At 51.3% G+C, this 20,099-nt stretch overlaps 1 protein-coding gene across 2 annotated transcripts; it reads left to right on the forward strand.

Moving 5' to 3' along the window:
- Window positions 1-7,763: 7,763 nt before the first annotated feature.
- BCL2A1 (BCL2 related protein A1) lies at window positions 7,764-19,662 on the forward strand. Of its 2 annotated transcripts, XR_005357125.1 has the most exons (4): window positions 7,764-7,879; window positions 9,732-10,325; window positions 18,369-18,450; window positions 19,376-19,513. XR_005357125.1 is itself a non-coding variant. In XM_038533023.1 (3 exons), exons 1-3 carry the CDS (start codon window positions 7,793-7,795, stop codon window positions 19,481-19,483), a joined length of 789 nt encoding a protein of 262 aa, XP_038388951.1. In that variant the 5' UTR covers window positions 7,765-7,792; the 3' UTR covers window positions 19,484-19,662. The 2 variants fall into 2 exon arrangements, 1 of the variants encoding a protein (XP_038388951.1); XM_038533023.1 differs by lacking the exon at window positions 18,369-18,450 and having other exon boundaries at window positions 7,765-7,879; window positions 19,376-19,662.
- Window positions 19,663-20,099: the final 437 nt, after the last annotated feature.

Below are 20,099 nucleotides of genomic sequence, written 5' to 3' on the forward strand. Positions count from 1 at the left end.
ATCTCTTCCCCGGTGTAGATGACAGAGGCAGAGCATTCCAGAAACCTGTGGGCAGGAAGGGCCTATAGGCTTGATGGGAATGAGTCTTGGCTGCCACTGCTGCCTAGGTTGCCTCTTGAGGGGCATGAGAGGTATCAAGTCGAGTGAGGACTCCTTCTGGGGCCTGAGCCAGCTGAGCCAGCCCTGCTCATGTATCCTGCAAAATACCGTATCTGCATGTGCTCCTGGTCCCAACTGTGTGGCTTTCCAAGGACCTTGGGATGCAAGCACAGCCAGCGGGGAAGACGCACGCTCCAGCCTCGGTGTGAATGGGGTATGTGCAGAGCCTGGCCTGGACAGGTGAGTATCTTCTGAGTCGGGCAAGGTCTGCCATGAGGTCATCAAGAACCTCATCCTCAGTGTGAGGGGCAAGCAGACCAGCTGGGGGTCTTCCCTCCTACAGCCAAGCGTACAGGAAAGTCACCAAAAGTCGGGGAGCTGCAAGAGCCCAACAGTGTCAACACTTCCATCCCCAGAGCTTCCTGACAGTTGGGCATTGGCCTGTGGGGCGGCCCTGTCCTAGAGGATCCAACTCCAGCAGCAGCATGAGATGGCTCGGGGCCATGTCAGGGGTGCCCATCAGGGGTGTCCTTCCTGTCACTGTGAGTGCGTGCTCCAGCTTCCAGCTGGTTTACCGTAGCTGTGGGTGAGTGAGGGTGTGTGAGTGAGTGTGAGTGAATGAGGGTGTGTGAGCAAGGGTGTGTGAGCGAGGGTGGATGAACACACTCTATGGGTGCCTATGTGTTTGAGAGCATATGAGTGTGTGTGCCAGGGAGTTATGAGTGTGCATGGGAGTGAGTGTGCATGTGGGTGCGGGTGGGGGAGTCAGCACAATGCAAGCTCGTCTTCAGTTATTTTAGGAGGTAGAATTATCACGGGGCTTGGCATCATTTTTATCCACTGTCATTCCTCTGCTCTCCAGAAAGTCATCCCTTGTAGCCACAACATGGAATAGGTGTGATCTAGCAGCTCCACTCATGGGTGCGGATCCAGAAGAATGAAAGCGGGGACTTGAACAGATATTTGCACACCCGTGTTCCTGGCAGTGCTATTCACAGCAGCCGGCATGAAAAGGAAATGGGGTCTGCGCTCATGATGATGTCTTGTTTACCCTGTGTTCGACTGGGGACCGAGGCTGTAGGCGGAGCTGCCAAGACAGTCCTGTTCACACTATGCGCGGTTCTGCCCCCAGAAGGTGCAGAAGAACAGGGGTCGGGAGATGACCACCCCATGCTGGGGAGAGAAACACCTGCTGCCGGCCGCGTGTCCTGCTCAGGCCAGCACCTCGCTCTACTGCAAACAGTGTTTCTTTCTCAGAGAACGTGACTTCTTTCAAGAACATTCTCAGTAAAGCCAATGCCTGCGTTCTCCTGATGGCATCTCGATGGAGAGACACCGCAATGGAGTTCCCGCTAGTCAGGAGTGACGAGTTGTAACTTTGACAAAGAGGAGAACGTATTGGAAAGCCTCTGTGATTTCTCAGGCACCTGCACACGGGACGGGGTGGGTGGGCCCAAGGACGTGGGGAGAGCGAGGACCCCCTCTCTCTGCATGCAGGTTTCCTTCGTTCCCACCAATGTCCCATCCAGAGCAACACAGCCCCTGTGGACCCGGGGCCCCATCTCCAGACCCCACGCTGGTGAGGCCGTGTTATCCTCACTGTGTCTTGAGGGAGGCCCTGGTTGGCTCTGTTAAGGTCAGATGCCAACCCCTAGCCCCGCCCACGGTTTTCAGGGCTCTGGAGGTTCACTGCAGACCAGGTGCCTCTAGTTGGAGCCATGTGACGGGGCTGCAGGTGGAAGATTCCTCAGAAAGGGGAAGTGCTGGCAGGTGGAAGCACACGTGTTCCTACAACACCGGGTCAGTAAAGATCCAACTTTTCTTTTTTCAGGGGCACTTCCTGGGTAGCGGGCAGGACAGTTTGGATTATTTGGCAAGTATGCACTCCCCTCCTGCTAGAGGACTGGCCGTGAGAGTCACGTTGTCCCGGGTGGGTGTTGACAGATGTGCCTCATGCAGGGGCTTGCAGCGCATTTCTGTGTTGGCCTCACACCCTTGTGCTTCAGCCTCCTCCAGGACGAGGGTCACCCAGGCTGCTGCCTCCCAAGAATGAGAGCCGTCCCCGCTGACTGCAGACCTGACGTGGAGGCAGGACTAGCTCAGCAGCCGCCCCATGTGCCCTAACCAGCTCTGATTATCAGAGCAGCACACTGGGTTTGGGGGAGTCTGTTACACAGCAAGAGTCTGCTGGGGCAGCTGGGACGGCTTCTTGTCCTGGCCTCACCTTCACAGGCTCTTGAATGGTGGCACCTGTGCCCTTCTACTCTCTCCCATCGCTGGTTCTGAGCCACCAATGGGGCCCTGACCTCTCCTGGATCCTGCAAGTCTGCCCTGCCAGTCGCTCTGTGACCCAGCTCAGACAGTATCACCTGCACCTGAAATTCCCTTAAATATGCTGCAGGGAGTACCCAGAACCCATAAAGAACTGTTAAACTTGGTAAAAAGGACAATTTGAGTTTTTAGGAAATGGGCACAAGCTTAGAATAGATGCTTCATGGAAAGAAGATACACGGATGGCCAAGGAACACACAAAAAGGTGTTAACAGTCATGAAAACACACGTGAGGGACACCTGGGTGGCTCAGCGGTTGAGCATCTGCCTTTGGCCCAGGGCATGATCCTGGAGTCCCAGGATTGATTCTGACGTCGGGCTCCCTGCATAGAGCCTGCTTCTTCCTCTGCCTGTGTCTCTGCCTCTCTCTCTCTCTCTCTCTCATAAATAAATAAAATCTTAAAAAAAAAAAAGAAGACACATGTGAAGCCACAACAAGATGCCAGAATGGAGACATTGACAAGATGGACCACGCCAAATGCTGGCAAGGAGGGAGAGCGCCCGGGCCTCCTGGACTGCAGCGCCATTGCTTCAGAAAACATGGTAGTGGTTTCTGATGAAACCGCTTATCCTCACAAAAAACCCAAACCAAAATGAACCACTTAGCACTCGACCCCTCAGTCCTAGCCCTAGAGGTGTTCCTGGGAGAAGTGAACACAGGTTCACTAAAGAAATCTGCACGTGAAAGTTTATGGCAGCTTTATTCATGGCAGCTGAAAACCGTCGGGAGGGATCAGATACACACGTTGAGGGACGTCCAAGCGTGGACGTGTTGCTCGGTAACAAAAGCGAATACCCCATCTACTCAGCAGCACGAGTGCATCTCGAAACCACTAAGCTAAGCAAACCAAGGGAGGCTCCGAAGAGCATGCACGGCTGATTTCACGTTCATGAGATTGGAGGAAAAACGAGTCCATTGTGACATCCAGCAGAGGGGTGGTGGCCTGTGGCCAGGAGGGCATGAGGGACCGAGTGGATGGGGGCACCAAGAGATGTTCTGCTCCAAACGCTTTGTAGGTTGATGGAACGTTCGGACACTTGTCTGAATGCACTGAGAGTGCACCTGATGCAGATGGATTTTAATTTTTGGAAATTATGTCTCCATAACGTCAGTACAGAGTCTCTGTTACCCCTGTGTCCTTGGTGTCAGGCCTGTGGGGGAGTCCTGTCCAGCCCACCTTCCCAGAGTGCGGTGCTGCCCTCATCACACCCCTACTTAAACCTCCCTAGGGTCCCTCCTGTTTTTCAGGCCGTCTCTGCTCTCCAGCTGCTGTGACCAGTCTTCCCTCCATGAGGCTTTGGGTCTGCATTCGGCTTCGTCAGAAAGCATCTCTGTACCCCTGTGTGGGTGTGTTCAGCAGCTGTGGGTGGGGCCGGCGGTGTTTCCCTTGTCCCCAGGAGCCAGCCTGAGTCTCCAGGCCGGCCTCCTCCGGCCTCCTCCCTGTCGTGCTGTGCAGAGGCCCTTAGCATCCGGCAGCAGAGTGTCCAGTGGTTCGTGAGATCCGTTCCACCACGAGGACGATGCTAACGGCACTGGGCACTGGACACAGCACGGGGCCCACCTGGGGCAGGTGTGCAGTGAGCCCTGCGGAGCCGCCAGCTGGTTGTGCTTTGCTCCTCGGGGTGTCCTGAGTCCTCACTCTCCACGGAGAACCACGCTCGGGGGTGGGGGAGGGGAGAGGGGGCCCGTTTCACGTGTCACCGAACACACTTCTGGTTCCTCCATTTCTGTTCTAGATCTGCCATTCCGTTTAGGGCAGGGGAAAGTCCGAGGCCTCCTGCTAAGATCACTGGAAGGGCCCATTCAAATGGGCTTGTGTCTTGTACTTCCCCTGACATTTGGGGAAGAAAGAAGTGAACGTCGTACTTTTGTTTTGCTGAGTAAAACTTTGCAGAATGAATGTAGCTTCAGCCACGATAGCCGCCTGATTGCGAGGTTGGCCGTTTGTCAGGCACTCGGCGGTGCTGGCAGAGGTAGGACTGGCACCCGGGCAGCATCTGTGGTGTGTCCACATGCACCAGGCACTACACGGGGTCTCTGGGGGAATCCAGGTGAGCGGGCCGCCCTTCTCCTGGGAGAGCCTGGCTCAGGTGCACAGGGCATGGGAGCTGCTGCAGGAGACGTGCCAGCAGACCTGTGCACGGCTTAGATGCCGGGTGGGGGCGGGGGGGGGGGGCTCACAAGCTCAGGGATGTTTCCTGGCTGGAGCATAGGGCCCTGAAGATGGGGATGTGGAGACACAGGCACGGAGTCGGGACCTCTCCCCAGGGTCAAGGCCAGGGCTGGAGTGCAGTGGAGTTGGGTTGACCAAGGAGGTCAAGCCAGAGCATGAGGTCCTTTTAGGAAGTTGGGCTCCTCATCTTAGGCCACAGGAAGCCCTTGGTGGACCCTGAGCTGGGGAGCAGAATGGGATCCAGGTAAGATATCCAGGGTATCTGGATAAGGTAAGATAGAGAGATGGTCGGGAGGGGCTGGTTGGAGTGCACACCTCCGCACACATGTATAAATGACAAACTAGCACAGTCTTCCAGGTTTGTCCTCAGGTCTCCTGTCTTCTGTGGGACCACTCATACTTCTGACCTCCCCTTGGCGCTCCCTGCTCTCATTCCTCCTCCACCCCGCACCTCCCCCAGGCCACCTTAGTTACAAATCCAACCCTACTCGCCACATGTGGCCACACCCCCTCCTACCCTTGCTTCTTCAGCACCCCCTTAGGCCTCACTGCCAAGTACAGCAGGAGACTTGGGGGAAATGCCACCTCCTTGTTTTGCTCATAGGATTTCCTGGAAATTAGCTTCCTCAGATGGAAACCAAACTCCCATCAGGAGCCTCATCACACTGGACGCCGGCTTCTCCTGACGAGGAGCAGACTTGCCTACATTCTCTCCTGATTGTTGAGGCAAGGCCCCTGTGGACCGAGGGGATGACAGTGGGACACGCAGGGTCTGTCCTCTTGTGCACATCCCACTCACCGTTGTGTCCTGCTGGAGTCACTGTTCAAGGCCACTCCCCTCCGCAGACAATCTGCCCTGGCCATGGCTGTGGGAAGGGGGAAGCCAAGGCTGGGGGTTCCCCTAAGCCTCCTCCTCTGAAGCAGCAAAAATTCCAGCAGCTTCCTTCCCAAGTTCTTTCTTTGGAGAAAACAGAAGTTGACCTCAGCAGCTTTTCCCTGAGGTCACACATCTGGGACCCTTGTCCCGGAGCTGGGATTCGCCGGGCCACTCACAGTTAGGTAGACTCAGGTTTCTTCTCTCCACTCCTTGTTGCACTCTGCCGGTGCAGGAGAGGGAGGAAGGACACACGGTGGTCCCCACAGTCAGGAGGGAGGAGAGAGGACATCCTCTCCAGGTGATCCTGTCTCGGGGTGGGGGGGCGGGGGGGTTCTGACCCAGGGCATTCTCAGCCCCGCCATCACCTACTGGGCACACAGGTGGGCAGATTGGCTCCCAGGCTCATCTCCGCCGTACCAGCCCGCAGGTGCTCTGAGGACCCCACCGACTACATCGTACGAGTGTGCGTGTGAGCTTGCACATGCGTGGTCCACTGTGGCAGCCTTACGATATGGCTACAGGTTCTTTGACACCCTTCTCATCAGTAAAAGTAGTCTGTGCTTCTTCTTCTTGAACTGCTATGGGCTTGTGGCTACCTCTACCAGTACGGGATGATAGAAATGGTGCCCTCAGAGCTCACAATGGTTAGGAAGGGCCATTCATATCCTGCCTTTGTCGCTGGGACACTTGCTCTTGGGACCTGGAGCCACCACGTGAGAAGTATGAACTGAGCTGGGGACCCCACAGAAAATGGTCCTGAGACTGCAGCCCAGGCATCATGGAGCAGAGACCGGTGCCCGCTCCCGAGCCCTGCCCACATTCCACATATATGGGCGAGTATGTCGTTCAGCCCACCAAGATCTGGGGGCTGCTTTGGTGCAAAGCAGTAGATAAGTGGAATGTATGTGGATACACGTGATGACTCATGTAAACACAAGGAGTAGGTGTGAGGTTGTCCACGCACAGTAAGTTGGACTTCATCAAAATTAAAGACATTAGTACATTAAAGGGCACCATCAAGAGAATGAAAAAACAAGCTATAGAATGGGAGGAATATTAACAAATCATGTCTTCATTAGATATTTATCTGGAATTGAATCCAGGATATATAAAAAACTCTTACAACTCAGCAATAAAAAAGGATAATTTGATTTTAAATCGGCAGAAGACTAAAATATAGACATGTCTCCACATAATGCAGCCTAATGCACTTTACAGGTGGAAGGGGCGGGTCATTATTCAGATGACTCACTCTCCCCTGGTCATTATTCTCAAACATGTGTTCTTCCCTCAGCCCTACCCAGACTCCACACTTCTTCAGTAGAAGCTTCTGGACAGATGTGTATAGAGAAAACCTGGGTCAGGCCCCGGGTGTTGGCTCAGTGTGGACAGATTTAAGGAATCATCTGTCATTTCCTACCATCCATCTGCCCCGAGGCCCACAGTAGATGAGCATGATACAGGTGCATTTCCAGAACCTTGGCATTGTGATGTGTCCACACACCTGCCTCTGTGGCCTCAGGACAGGCTCTAGGAGGGACCCCCCATACTGGGAGGGGTGCTGCAGAGACCACCTCTAATTATTCCCCCTCCAGCTCCTCGGCTGCCTCTAACATGGCTTGGCTTCTCCTGGATGGAATATTCTCCAGGGGCAGACATTTCTATCCCGAGCACCTGACAGTCCATGTATGGTTTCCAGACTCTATCCCCCACCCCCATTCTGGATGACACCCTCAGTGTGTGCTGGGAGTAGAGACCTAATTTCTTTCAGAATTCCCCCTGTGGACAGAGCTCAGGAGATAGGAAAATGTGCTGACACTGGCCTCTGGTGAATGTAGACCCGGGCTGTGGTGGCACAAGACAGGACACCTTCCTTTGTGTTCACAGCCAGGCCGTGGGTAGCTGCGTATTCCCGTCCCACATCCCCCTTCAGTCACTGCACTTTCCATAAAAAGGAAATCATTCTTTTTGGTAAAGACTTTATCTTTCTCTCTGCCAGCTATTCTTGAGAAATGATTCTTTGGATACTCTTAAATGAAGTAAATTAGCAGCTACACTATTTTAGAGTTTTTACGGCAACACCTTTGTGAATCCAGAAGGTCAGGACGATAGAGCCCTAAGTGGGGTTGGCCCAAGTTGTGAGAGAAGTGCATCTCCTTTACTCAACAGATCATTGAGCTGCCTTCCCAGCTGCAGGCTTGAGCAGAGCGAAAGAGAAAGTGTGAACCTGACCCCGGAAAGCCTGCAGCTCTGAGACCATGTGCTTATACTGCTTGTGCAGGAATGTGCATCACTGCTGGGGAGAAATAAAATGTCCCATCTCTTTGGTGGTTCTTATGATGCCCAACGATGTTCTGGGGAGAGAAGGCTGCCTGCTGTTGGCTTCATGTTCCTGTGGGTGAGTGGACATAGCACGGGTGGGCACGGGAGGACTGTCCCCAGGGACGTCATGGAGAAAAGGCTCTAGTGCATGTCTGCAGGCTTCTTGGTTCTGTTCAGACCCCATCAGTTCAGGACTCCAGGACCAGGGGGTTGGGTGTTCCAGAGACCCACTGGGGAAATGCCAGAGCCCCAGCCGGGTGAGGCAGGGGGCGAGGCTGAGAGCTCTGAGGACCCCAGTGAGCAGCGGAGGGGAGGCTGAGGGAAGCGCCTTAACCCATAGTCCAGCATCAGAAAGTGTCCCCAGTGCTGCTGGCAAGTCACTGAAACCAAGTTGTGCTCCAGAGGAGGCTGACCCATGGGCTGGTGTCTGTGCAGTCCCTGCCTTGCTCAGTCGTGGACAGGGGGTGGCTTGTGAGAGTGTGGCCTCGCTGGCGGTGGGGGGATTTGGGGTGCAGCCATGGGGCCTCTTTGACTGCATTCCTGAAGCAGGAGGCCTGACAAGTGTGCCTTCACGGCCACCTCAAGCCCTGGGACCCTCCCCTGCCTGTTAGTCCTGGCTTGTGGGTTTAGACACATACCTGGTACATGAGTGATTGTTCTGTGGTCGTTCTGGACACTGGATGTGACATCACCATCACTCCATATGTGGCTGGAGAGTGTCCAGCTCTCTCCTGCTGGCAAGGCTGGCTCTGCAGAGTGGCCGTGGCCATGGCTAGGGACCTGGGCCTCCCTGCACCCCTGTCATTTACCCACCCTTTCCCAATGCTCCTCTCTGCTGCCAGTCCTGCACTGTGTCCATGTCTGGCAGTGGCTCAGGCTTGAACAAAGACTTGTCCTTACATCACACTGTGCTCACCAAGTGACACCCTGACCAGGGAGGTGGCCACTCACGAGGCCTGGAGTAGAGGCAGCCCCAGACCTGTTCCAGGCACCCACTCACCCTCCCTCAGGCCCTGAGCTGTCTTCATGGTCTCCTCACACATGTGGGGCACTCAACAAGTGGGGGCTGAGGGGACCTGAGCGTGAGTCTAGGGCCCTTCCCAGGGCCACTGTGTCTGATTCAGTCGTGGGACAGACTCAAGACCATGAACAAGGGGCTTGTTTTCTGCATGTCAGATGTTCTGGAGTCTGTGGGATATGGAGGCTGGAGGCTGCACTGTTCCCGCCCCCCCCCCCCCCCCCCCCCCCCCCCCGCTCAAGGACACAGTGGCTAGATGCTTCCCTGCAGATGCTCAGGTTCAGATCTTCCCCAGGTGGCCGCCTCTGACACTTCTCTGCAGTGACCTTCCAGACTTAAAGGTGGCCATTTCGACATGCACAACTCAGTGGAGCCCTGTCAAACCATGTCCCCGGCACAGCCACAGGCTCTCCCAACCCCTCTCCCCGTCACCGGCTGCAATGGGCTCTGGGAGTGTGGGTTCACCTCCCCACCCAGGAGGAGCGGCAGCATGTGGGACCACTCTGGCCTCTACCCTGGCCTCCAGGCCTGGGGCCCCTGTCCGTAGAGGCCTGGGGCTGTGCCTCGTGCCCTCTGTGGCAGAGGGACCGTTTGTGACTTGGGCAGCCAGAGACCTGCTGCGAACGCTGATGTGTGAGGGTTTGAGAACCTGCTTCCAGGTCTTCAGGGCAGGACTGCAGGTTGGATGGCAATTCTCCACGCGGCATCTTGGGGACCTGCCAGTTTGCACAAAGGCTGCCTTGCTGCCTCCTCACCTCCCCGGGTGTGGACGGGGGCGAGGGGCCCTGGTTTCTCTCCGCCCTGGCTTCAGACCTTAAGTCCCTGAATGAATCACCAACACTTTAAGGAAGTAGCCTCTCATTGAACCGGTTTCCTCTTACACGTTTTCAACTTTCTCTTTCGCACACAGCCCACGCCCGAGAGTGACGAGGAGGAAGGAGCCGGCCCAGTGGTGCACACAGAAATTCCACCAGCTTCCACGTGCCGCCCTGAGTCACATCCCGAGCCCCGCCAGCCCCGGCCTCACAGGGCCTCAGGCAGCTCACGGGGGACCAGGCTCCCATCCCGGCGGGCGGGCGGGCCAAGGATGACGGACTGCGAGTTTGGCTACACGCTGGCGCTGGCCCAGGACTACGTGAGGCACGTCCTGCAGATCCCGCAGCCCGGCCCGGCCCCCAGCAGAGCGTCCAGGGTGCTCCAGGACGTGGCCTTCTCCGTCCAGGGGCAGGTGGAAAAGAACCTGAAGCCGTGCTTGGACAGTTTTGACGTGGTGTCCGTCGACACGGCCAGAACCATATTCAATCAGGTGATGGAGAAGGAATTTGAAGACGGCGTCATTAACTGGGGAAGGATCGTGACCGTTTTTGCCTTTGAAGGAATTCTCACCAAGAAACTCCTCGAGCAGCGAATTTCCTCGGATGTGGATGCCGAGAAGGTTTCCTACTTCGTGGCAGAGTTCATCACGAGAAACATGAGAGACTGGATAAGACAAAACGGAGGCTGGGTACGTACGATGGGCACCTTCTTCGCCATCCTTACCTGTGACGTGGGCATTGAAGGCTTCTCCCTAGTTTTTAAAAATCTACCATTTTCTTTGGGTGGCTTATTTTAAAAGTTTCACATTTTCAAAATGAGAAGGAACTTGGGACTCTATAATTGGAAGGTAACAGGAGCTTGCAGTTTTTATTCCTGGTGTGTGAGCTACGGGGGTAGGACCTGGGGAGCCCCACGTGAGCAGTCCGCATCTGCAGCGAGGTCTTCTGGGGGCGCAGTTCTGGCCAGGCTGTCAGGACCACGCAGCATTATGAGAGCTGCTGTGAGATGCTGTTGTACTGGGTAGCTGTTATGTTGCAAAACACAGGTATATTTTTGCAAGTTCATCATTTACAAATTGATTTTTTCCCGTAGCTTTCTAATAGAACAGATTCTGGCTGTTAAAGCCTACTGATAAAAAAAAAAATATATATCACATGCTGTACCTCTAGCAAGAATCTTTATTTGAGAGTTTTCAAACAACAATTCACTTTATTATCAAAGCCTCCAAAAGCCCAGACTGGGAGGCAGAGAGGGCAGTGTCAAAAGTCACTGATAAGAGGCTTTTCGTAGCTGGATAGTAGCACCTGTCTTTAAACCTGAAATACTTAACACTGACTTTTTCAGCACTCGTGTCTCATGGATCCTCTTTCCATCCCCCAAATCTAGCCCTCTCCTCCTCGTAGAGAGGGGTTCCCCACTGTTATAAGTTATGTTGCATGCAAATCTTGCCTCTTGGTTACATCCAGAGAAAATACACAAAGTTCTTTTTTGGGGCACCTGGGTGGCTCAGTGGGTGAAGCAGCTGACTCTTGATTTCGGCTCAGGCTGTGATCTCAGGGTTGTGGGATGGAGCCCCACGTCCGGATTCTCTCCCTCTTCCTCTGCCCCTCCCCCCCGTCTCTCTTTCTCTTTCTCTTTCCCTCTCTTATTTTTCTTTTAAAGATTTTATTTATTTATTCATGAGAGACACACACAGAGAGGGAGGCAGAGACACAGGCAGAGGGAGAAGCAGGCTCCTTGCAGGGACTCCAATGTGGGACTCGATCCCAGGACTCTGGAATCATGCTCTGGGCTGAAGGCAGATGCTCAACCGCTGAGCCACCCAGCTGTCCCTCTCTTAAAAAGAGAAGAAAAAAGAAAAAGAAAATAAACATAGTATTTTTTTTGTAGAATTTTTTTATGTATATAAATAGTACACGGTACTTATTCTGTTGCTTTTTTTTTTATCCGAGGGTCTTTAAAATATGATTTTATTTTTTATTTTTAAAATGTTATTTAGGGATCCCTGGGTGGCGCAGCGGTTTGGCGCCTGCCTTTGGCCCAGGGCGCGATCCGGGAGACCCTGGATCAAATCCCACGTCGGGCTCCCGGTGCATGGAGCCTGCTTCTCCCTCTGCCTGTGTCTCTGCCAATCTCTCTCTCTCTCTCTCTGTGACTATCATAAATAAAATAAAAAAAATTATTTAAAAAATATTATTTAAAAATAATTATTAAAGATAAAATAATTATTTTAAAGAGTCCTAGATAAAAAAAAGAGTCCTGTGTATGTGCTGTTGAGGGTCTGGCCATCTCTGGCAGGTGGAAAGCTCTATTATGTTCAGTTTGCCACCACAGACAGTACCTCACCAAGCACCCCCATTCATGCACCCCTTTCGTGGGTCATCGCCTTCCAGAGAGGCCTGAATGCCCGCTGACCTGCCCTGCGTTAGGAAAATACATCAAAGTTGTTCTCTCACTTCAGTGCCTGCTCCCTTGGTCGCCAGTGAGACTGAGATCCTTTCCAGACGCTCACTGACCACACCTAACTCTTACTCAGGGAGTTGTTTGCTACATTCTTTGCCCATTTTCCTACTTTTTGTCTTTTCCTCATCGATTTATAGCAATTCTTTCTTGTATGTTTTTATTTTCAAATCTTTTTATATATGAAAAAAATATTTTTATGTATTATTTTTATATATGTGGCAGACAATTCTAATATGTTGTCGTTTAAAACTATAGCTGTCTTCAGTTATTATAAATGTTTTATTTTTATTTTTTGAAGATTTTATTTTTAAAGATTTTACTTATTTATTCATGAGAGACATAGATAGAGAGGCAGAGACACAGAGGGAAAAGCAACCTCCATGCAGGGAGCCTGATATGGGACTGGATCCCAGGACCCGGGATCATGCCCTGAGCCAAAGGCAGATGCTCAACTACCAAGCCACCCAGGTGTCCCAAAGATTTTATTTTTAAGTAAACTCCATACCTAACTTGGGGCTTGAACTCATGACCCTGAACTGAGGTCAAGAGTCGCAGGCTCCTCCCACTGAGCCACCCCGGTGCCCCTGGTTATTGTAAATGTTCTAAAACTTGATGCAGTTGCATTTTATGTGACGTCCCTTGCATCACCCCTTCTTGTGTTCTCCTGACCTGATATACCTGGGGCTGGGTGAAGCCTGAGGGTGGTGGGTCCCGCTCCCATCTGGTTGGCTGTGGGAAGTTCTACTAGCGGTGGGTGGAGGTTCCACTGAAGAAGACACTCGTCTAGGGCAGGGGCCCCCATGTGAGCCTGCAGATTACTGTGCCCAGTGCCTCACGTGGCACCTGGAACACATACACAGTGATAAATGTGACTTAAAAATGTAACACCTCAATGATATATTCTGTGAGGTCATGGACCTCATCTTCAGTGGGGGTGTGGGATGATCTCTGAGAATTTCTAGAAGTGGACCTGCCTTTTGGGGGTAGCCCAGGTGTGAGTGTGAGTGTGGCAGGATGGAGCCGTCTTCAGTAGACACACACGTGTGCCCGTGTGCACGCTCAGTCTTCACAGGGTCCCCCAGTTTGGGTGGACTTGGAGCACCTTTCACACCTATGCTTAGATGTGGGATGTGGCGGAGGCAGTCTTGACCCGAAACGTAGTGATCTGAGTCAGCACACGCTATCACGGCCACATGAATCCATCTTCCCAGAGATGCTGACACATCTGCTCAGGTGCGTGAACTTAACACATGAAGGGTTCATCTCAGGGCACGGGCCACAATCACACACCTGCTCTCTTGGAGTCTAAACATACAGATCGGTGAAAACCGGTCAAAGATGACAGATCCAGAAGCACAGGGTCCACTGTCTTGTCTGCTGTCACCCAGATTTGTGGTCACTGGCTCCAAATTTTGAAATGCTTGTGTATAATGAAAGGTGAGAAGAGCATTTAGCACCGACTGAAGAATATCCACAGTTTAATTCAGTTTCAAGCATGAGAACTCTTGGGTCAAGAAGGCGGAGAATGAGGCAGCACAGATATCACAAGTACCGGCTGAGAATCAGAGGGATCTGAGCGGGATGCTGGCTGCCGGCTCCTGGTGCGGGGGTCCTGATGGGTTAGCCAACTTCTCTGAGCCTCAATGCCTCGTCTGTAAATTGGGGGGAATGGGGCCACCTGCACCCAGGACCTGTCTAAGGGTGAATCAGTCACCACTGTAGGTAAAGCACCTAGAACAGCTTCCCAGATGTATGCAACACAAATTTAGGATTACGGTTTTTCGTAGCAGTTGTACTGCTGACTTCCTGGTTCACCACACCTAGTCTTCCTAAGTTATACACCCAACAATTATGTGGTTGTCACCACCGAAACCAGAGGCCCTGCTGGGAAGAAAGACCAGTGCACCACTCATGCTCTTTCTCACGCTGATCAGTTTGAGTTCCTTTCTTTCCCTCCCTTCTGGGCCCCACCGTCAGGGCACACACAGCCCACCCCAAAAAAACGAAGAAAGCAGGCGAAGGCGAGATACGGACAGCAAGAGCAAGGATTCCCCTCCCTTACTCCCCTGTACCCCCTTCCTCCCTCCTTCTCTCTCTCTCTACCCCCCTCCCCCTTCCCTACACTCCATAACCCCACCCTCCCCCATACCCCCCTCTCTCTTCCCTTCCCTTTACCCCCTCCTCTCTCCCCCCTCCTCTGCCCCATACCCTCTCCCTCCGTCCTTACCTCCCTTCTCTCCTTCTGTTGGCTGTTTCTCATCTCCGCTTCCTCCTTCACATGCACTGTTCACTCCTCTGGCCCCTCTGCCCCTGGGAAGTGCTGAGAGTGGACGAGCTCCCTACCTGAGAGGAGCTCTTATCAGAGAGGAGCCTGTGGCCTCACCCCCACCTCCCTGTCCTGTGGAGCGGGGTGGCTCTTGCTCTTGTCTGCTCCCACAAAGCACTCTCCTGGGCCTGTGCTGGTGGAGCAGCACTTGGCACAGCCCAAGACCGGGATGAATCACGTCTGCTCAGTGCTCCATCGTCCTCCCCATGCTTGGCAGAGGCCTTTTACACAGAGGGCAGCCCACAAATACTGGCCAATGGAACGACTGCATGAAAACATCGAAATTGAGACTTAATTTTGGTTTTGCTAATCACCAGAGTTGTGATCCTGAGGGAGTCATGAAGCAACCCAAGACTCAGAACCTTCTATAATGAATATAATGTCGCATAGATTATATATGTAGCATATAAGGAAGACAAGAACGCCAGCCTTAGCAGGGAAGTTAAAAGATGAAAGATATTTCTGTCTTTGTCTTAGTAAAATGTCAAATATGATGCGACTATGAAGGTTATAAGGGAAATTTCAAGAGGTTTAAATGCGTAATTCTGAAAACTACCCAAATGCCAAAAGAAAGCCCCTTTGAAAGCAGGGATGTATGGGCAGCGCGGGTGCTTTCCAAATGAGAGTTAGGTCGTTTTGGCTGGTATTGGTGTTTGATGACCCCTGGTGTGTTGGAGCCACACAAAAAGATGCTGGAGACCCAGTGTCCTGTTGGCAGAGGCATTTTCTATGGGCGTAAAGAGATAGTCGTGAGGTGATGGAATTTCTAGGAGTCTCTCACAGCCTTGGATTAGATTTGGGGGCCAGATTCTTCCTATACTTCTCTTGAATTTTAGCTTGAGATTTATGATCATTTCATGCAAAGTGAGGTGAGACAGAGCTCAAGCCTCCCCGTGGGTCTTTCCAGAATACTCTCTGACCTTGGGTCACCCTAAACTCCTCGCTCCCACACCCGATGTCAGGTTCATCAGCAAGTCCTGTTGGTGGCACCTTTGAAACCATATCCCCAGGACATCTAGGCCCCGTCTCCCCCCATGGGTCTGTAGCCTGTCCCGTTTCTCTGCTTCCATCCTTACCCTGCCATGGGCTGCTCCCCACGCAGCAGCCAGTGAGCAGCGTGGATCCCACCATGTCCTGGTCTGGTCAGAACCCTGCTAAGCACCCCTTAACCCTGGGGGCAAGCATAAAATACAAAGTCCTGACTGCTGTACTCAAGTCCGTATTGGATCTCATTTTCTACGAGTCCCTCCTGTGCTCTCATAGTTGCATCCTCCCTGGATAAGCTAAGTACACTTCCCACCACCCCACCCCATCCCCTCGCCTTGCTCTTTCCAAAGCCAGAGGCTTGCATAGGCCCAGTGGAGCCTCTCAGGGTTGCGTGCCAAAGCTGCCCTCCTTGGGGGACTCTTCCTTAGCCATCCTGTCTCTGATGGCACCACCACCACTCTATCCCTGTGCCCTGCTTGATGTCTTGGCAACCGCTTCAGGACTACTTGTCTGTTCTGTCTTTCTCAGTGACAAGCCCAGTGAGGCCAGGAGTCCTGCATGTTTAGTTCACCAGTGTGTTTCCAGTCCTTACAACACTACCTGCATGTGGCCGATGCTCAATAAATATTTGTCAAATGAATAAATGAGTGAATAATCTCTAGAGAAGTGTGAGAATAGCACCACGGTATTTCCCTAGATCTAAACAATACTGAGGGTCTGATTTTCTTTGAGTTATTGATGCAGGATATTATTGTATGCTTCGGGCTTCCTTGAAGCCAAGGTAACCGTATTTAATAAAAGCTATTCACAGAAAGAACCAGATCTGGGCACTCCCTGCATATTACTGCATTTCTGACAGGATATTGAATCCTTAGTTCTGTATCTCTTCTCATATAATTTCTTTTCTTTGATAGAATGAGAGAGCATGAGCTGCGTGGGAAGGGGCAGAGGAAGTGCGAGAGAGACAATCTTGAGTAGGATCCACACTCAGTGTAGGGAGCCCGATGAGTGGCTTTATCTCATGACTCTGAGATCATGACCTGAGCCCAAACTAAGAGTCAGATGCTCAACCTACTGAGCCACTCAGGTGCCCCCATGTAATGGTTTTAAGATACAAATAGTTATCATTGAAAATATATGTTTGAAAGTAGAAAAATCACTCCCCTGCCTTAATGTGTCCCTGCGCACACATCATATGTAATTACGATGAAGGTGCACAAAGAGTTTCTCATGTGATATCACAAATGTTTTCAGCACTGCCTCATAGGCCCCATGTCAACATTCCTAATGTCTGCAGAATATCCCACCAACTTTATGCATCTTAATTACTTGACTGATTCCCAATCGTTAGACATTTGGGTTGCCTTTCTTCTTAGAAATAACACTTCCAGACTGGCCCCATGATCCATCTCTAACAAGAGATGGACTGGTTCATAGGTGTGAGGATTGTCGCGCTGCTCACGCATACTGGACTATCTACTGCTTCCTGAAAGGGCCTTAGCAATGGAATGATGTCCTAGCAGCTCCACCAGCATGGGGCAGGACCATTCAGGATACTCTGGGGGGCTCCATAGACTCAAAATAACAAGGTCAATGTAGTAGGTCTAAAAAAGCATTAAGATTGTGTTAAAACATGGATTTCTTTAACGGCTAGTAATGTTGAATTTTTCCTATACACTTGTTTGTGATTATATTTCTCTTTTCAACAGCCTTTGTCTGTTCCACTCTTTTTTTTTAAAGATTTTATTTATTTATTCACGAGAGACCCATAGAGAGAGGTAGAGACACAGGCAGAGGGAGAAGCAGGCTCCCTGTGGGAAGCCCGATGCGAGACTCAATCCCAGACCCTGGAATCACGCCCTGAGTCAAAGGCAGATGCTCAACCACTGAGTCACCCAGGCATCCCTGTCTGTTTAACTCTTAAGGGCTTGATGATGACTCTCTTACATCTGAATGAAGTATTTCATATAAATGTACATATTCTCCTAGTTGGTTCTTTTTATACTATTATTCTGTTAAAATGCACATAACATAAACCCTACAGCTCAGCCACATGAAAGTGCACACATGAGCAGTGTTCAATACAGTTGTGCCATTGTGCATTATCACCAGCATCCACCCCCAGGATTCTGTGCCCCCAAACACTTGCTCCTCATCCCCTGCACCCCAGATCACACAAACCACCATCCTACCTTGTCTTGATGATGCTGACTATTCTGAATATTTAATATAAATGGGATTATGCAGTATTTGTCTTCTTGTGATGGGCTTAGTTCAATGAGCGTCACATCCTCGAGGCTTGTCCACAATGTGGCAGGTGTCAGAGTGTCTTTCCTTTCAGGCTGACCAGTATTCCACTGTATGCAGATGCCATTTTTGGGTAATCTGTTCATCAATGGATGGATGCTTGCATTGCTTTCATGTTTTAGCTACTGTGAATTCTTGCCTTTTAATTTTAGCTTCATATAGTTAAAAAAAAAGCTCTAATCTTCATATAGCTGAATTTGTCAGTTTTTCCCTTTGTTGAGAAGCTGAATGTATGGAAGATGACATGTTAACTGCCCAATCGTAATAGACTGTGATCACTGTTGTAATAAAAGAAGTCATCTGACAGTGCCTCATTACTATGGGGTTCCTGAAATCCTGGAAAGGGAAGCAGCTAGGTACACACATACCTAGAATGAGAAACATGTGCATGTAAGTCTGGAGGGAGGAGGGAGGACAGAGAGGGAGCAGACTGTTCCCTCTGTTAGGCCATGACATCATGTGTCTCAGAGTATGACTACAACCTGACTCGTACGTGGGCAGAAGCTGGCATTCCTGGGCAACCCTTCACATGGACGATCCCCCTGACTCGTGTCAGTGTGCCCTGGCCATGCTCAGGCAGGTGCTGGCAGGGCGCTGGGCCACAAGTCTCTTCTAGCTATCCAGAGATGTGCTTGGTTTACTTTTTAGAGCCACCTGCACTAGGACCTGCTTGAAGGCATTGTCACCTCAGAATCTGGAGCCTGCTGGAGGCAGATCAAACATTTACTAGGTGAACATTTACAAAAATTATTCTAACAATGTCCTAATCCTTTGGGTGGTTGTTTGGAAGCTCATGGAATGGAAAGAACAGTGTTTGCATCCCCTTCCAGGCCCAGGTGCTAAAAAGCTAGGTAAGAGGCCACTGGCTCTCTCCGGGGCCTTGGCATAATGGGCCTATATCACCATTAGGCTGGGGGATCTCAGAGGTACTCTGCAGTAAGGATGCTCTATGATTATAGTCATAAATTACAGTGTACAGTTCACACTCTATTGTTTTAAAACAATGACCAAAAAGAGAATGAATCATAGTAGAAACAACCACCTCCTCATAGGCTCAGAGGCACTGTTTAATTTAGCTTTATCATGAGCCTCACGACCCTGCATGATTCTGTTTACAAACATCAATGAGTATTTCAATGCCAGACAATTGAAAAAGAGCCAGAAAAGGAGGTTTCTGTCCTCTAGAGCTGTGATGTCCAGCACAGTAGTTGGTGGGCACCGGCACCTGCTCAGCACTTGAAATGTGGCGAGTCTGATTTCAGTTGGGCCAGTCAGTGCAGCACATACCTTGGATTGCAAGGATTGGGTACAGAAGAGGTAAAATATCGCAATAATTTTCATGTTGATTATATATTGAAATCATAATATTTTAGATAAATATATTTTTAAAATTAATTTTACCTATTTCCCCTTACTTTTCAAGAATGTGGCTACTGGAAACCTAATGGTCCATCTGTGGCTTACACTGTGTTTCTGTGGGACGGTGCTGCCCCGCAGCCATGGTGTGGATGGACGGACGGACAGTCGGATGGGCGGAGACCAGTGCAGGCACAGATGGGACCAACTGCCAGCAGCAGTGGGGTGGGACTGTTTGCTTTTTGTCCCACAAAACTGTCTCCCCTGATTTTTAAAATGTGAAATTTGTTCTCTAACAGGAAAACGGCTTTGTGAAGAAGTTCGAACCCAAGTCTGGATGGCTGACTTTTCTGGAAGTTCTGGGAACAGTGTGTGAAATGTGGTCACACCTAAAGCAATACTACTGACTGGCCCAGAGGGACTCTCCTGATTGTGAAACCTGCCAACTTCTCTTGACTGTTTTGCAAAAAGTGTTGCCAGCACTTATTTCTATTTCCAAACAAGTGACCGTGCTGCTGTAACTCCATAGTCAGTGTCATGGGATTTTTTTCCCTGTTTAAACAAATAAATCATATTTGTCTCTGTATGTAATTTGTGTGCTTCCTGGGAGCTGAGCGAAAGGGTGCAGCTCAGACGGGGGACAGGTGTGGAAGTGGAAGGACGCCTTCTCTGCCCTGTGGCTGAGCTTCCTGAGGGTGCGCCCATCCCCCAGAAGTCCGTTTCCATGTCACTCAAGGACACGGCATGGGAGTGAGGTCCTGACTCCCGTGGCCCCCATGACCCTGGAAGGTTAGGGGTTTCTACTGATGCCCGCCCCACGAACCCCGCTCCCCGGCCCACTGTGGGGAGTTGACAAAAGGACAGCGACAGACACCCAGGGATACTATGGGGTAGTCAGAACAAAGACACATATGCCAGTGACTCAGCATTGAGCCATAGTTAAACTTTCCCCTTTAAAAAGTTCATAAATTAGGGGGCTCCTGGGTGGCTCCCTTGGTTGTGTATCTCGCTTTTGGTTTCAGC

Source organism: Canis lupus, chromosome 3 (assembly GCF_011100685.1).
Source record: "Canis lupus familiaris isolate Mischka breed German Shepherd chromosome 3, alternate assembly UU_Cfam_GSD_1.0, whole genome shotgun sequence".
NCBI lineage: Eukaryota > Metazoa > Chordata > Mammalia > Carnivora > Canidae > Canis > Canis lupus.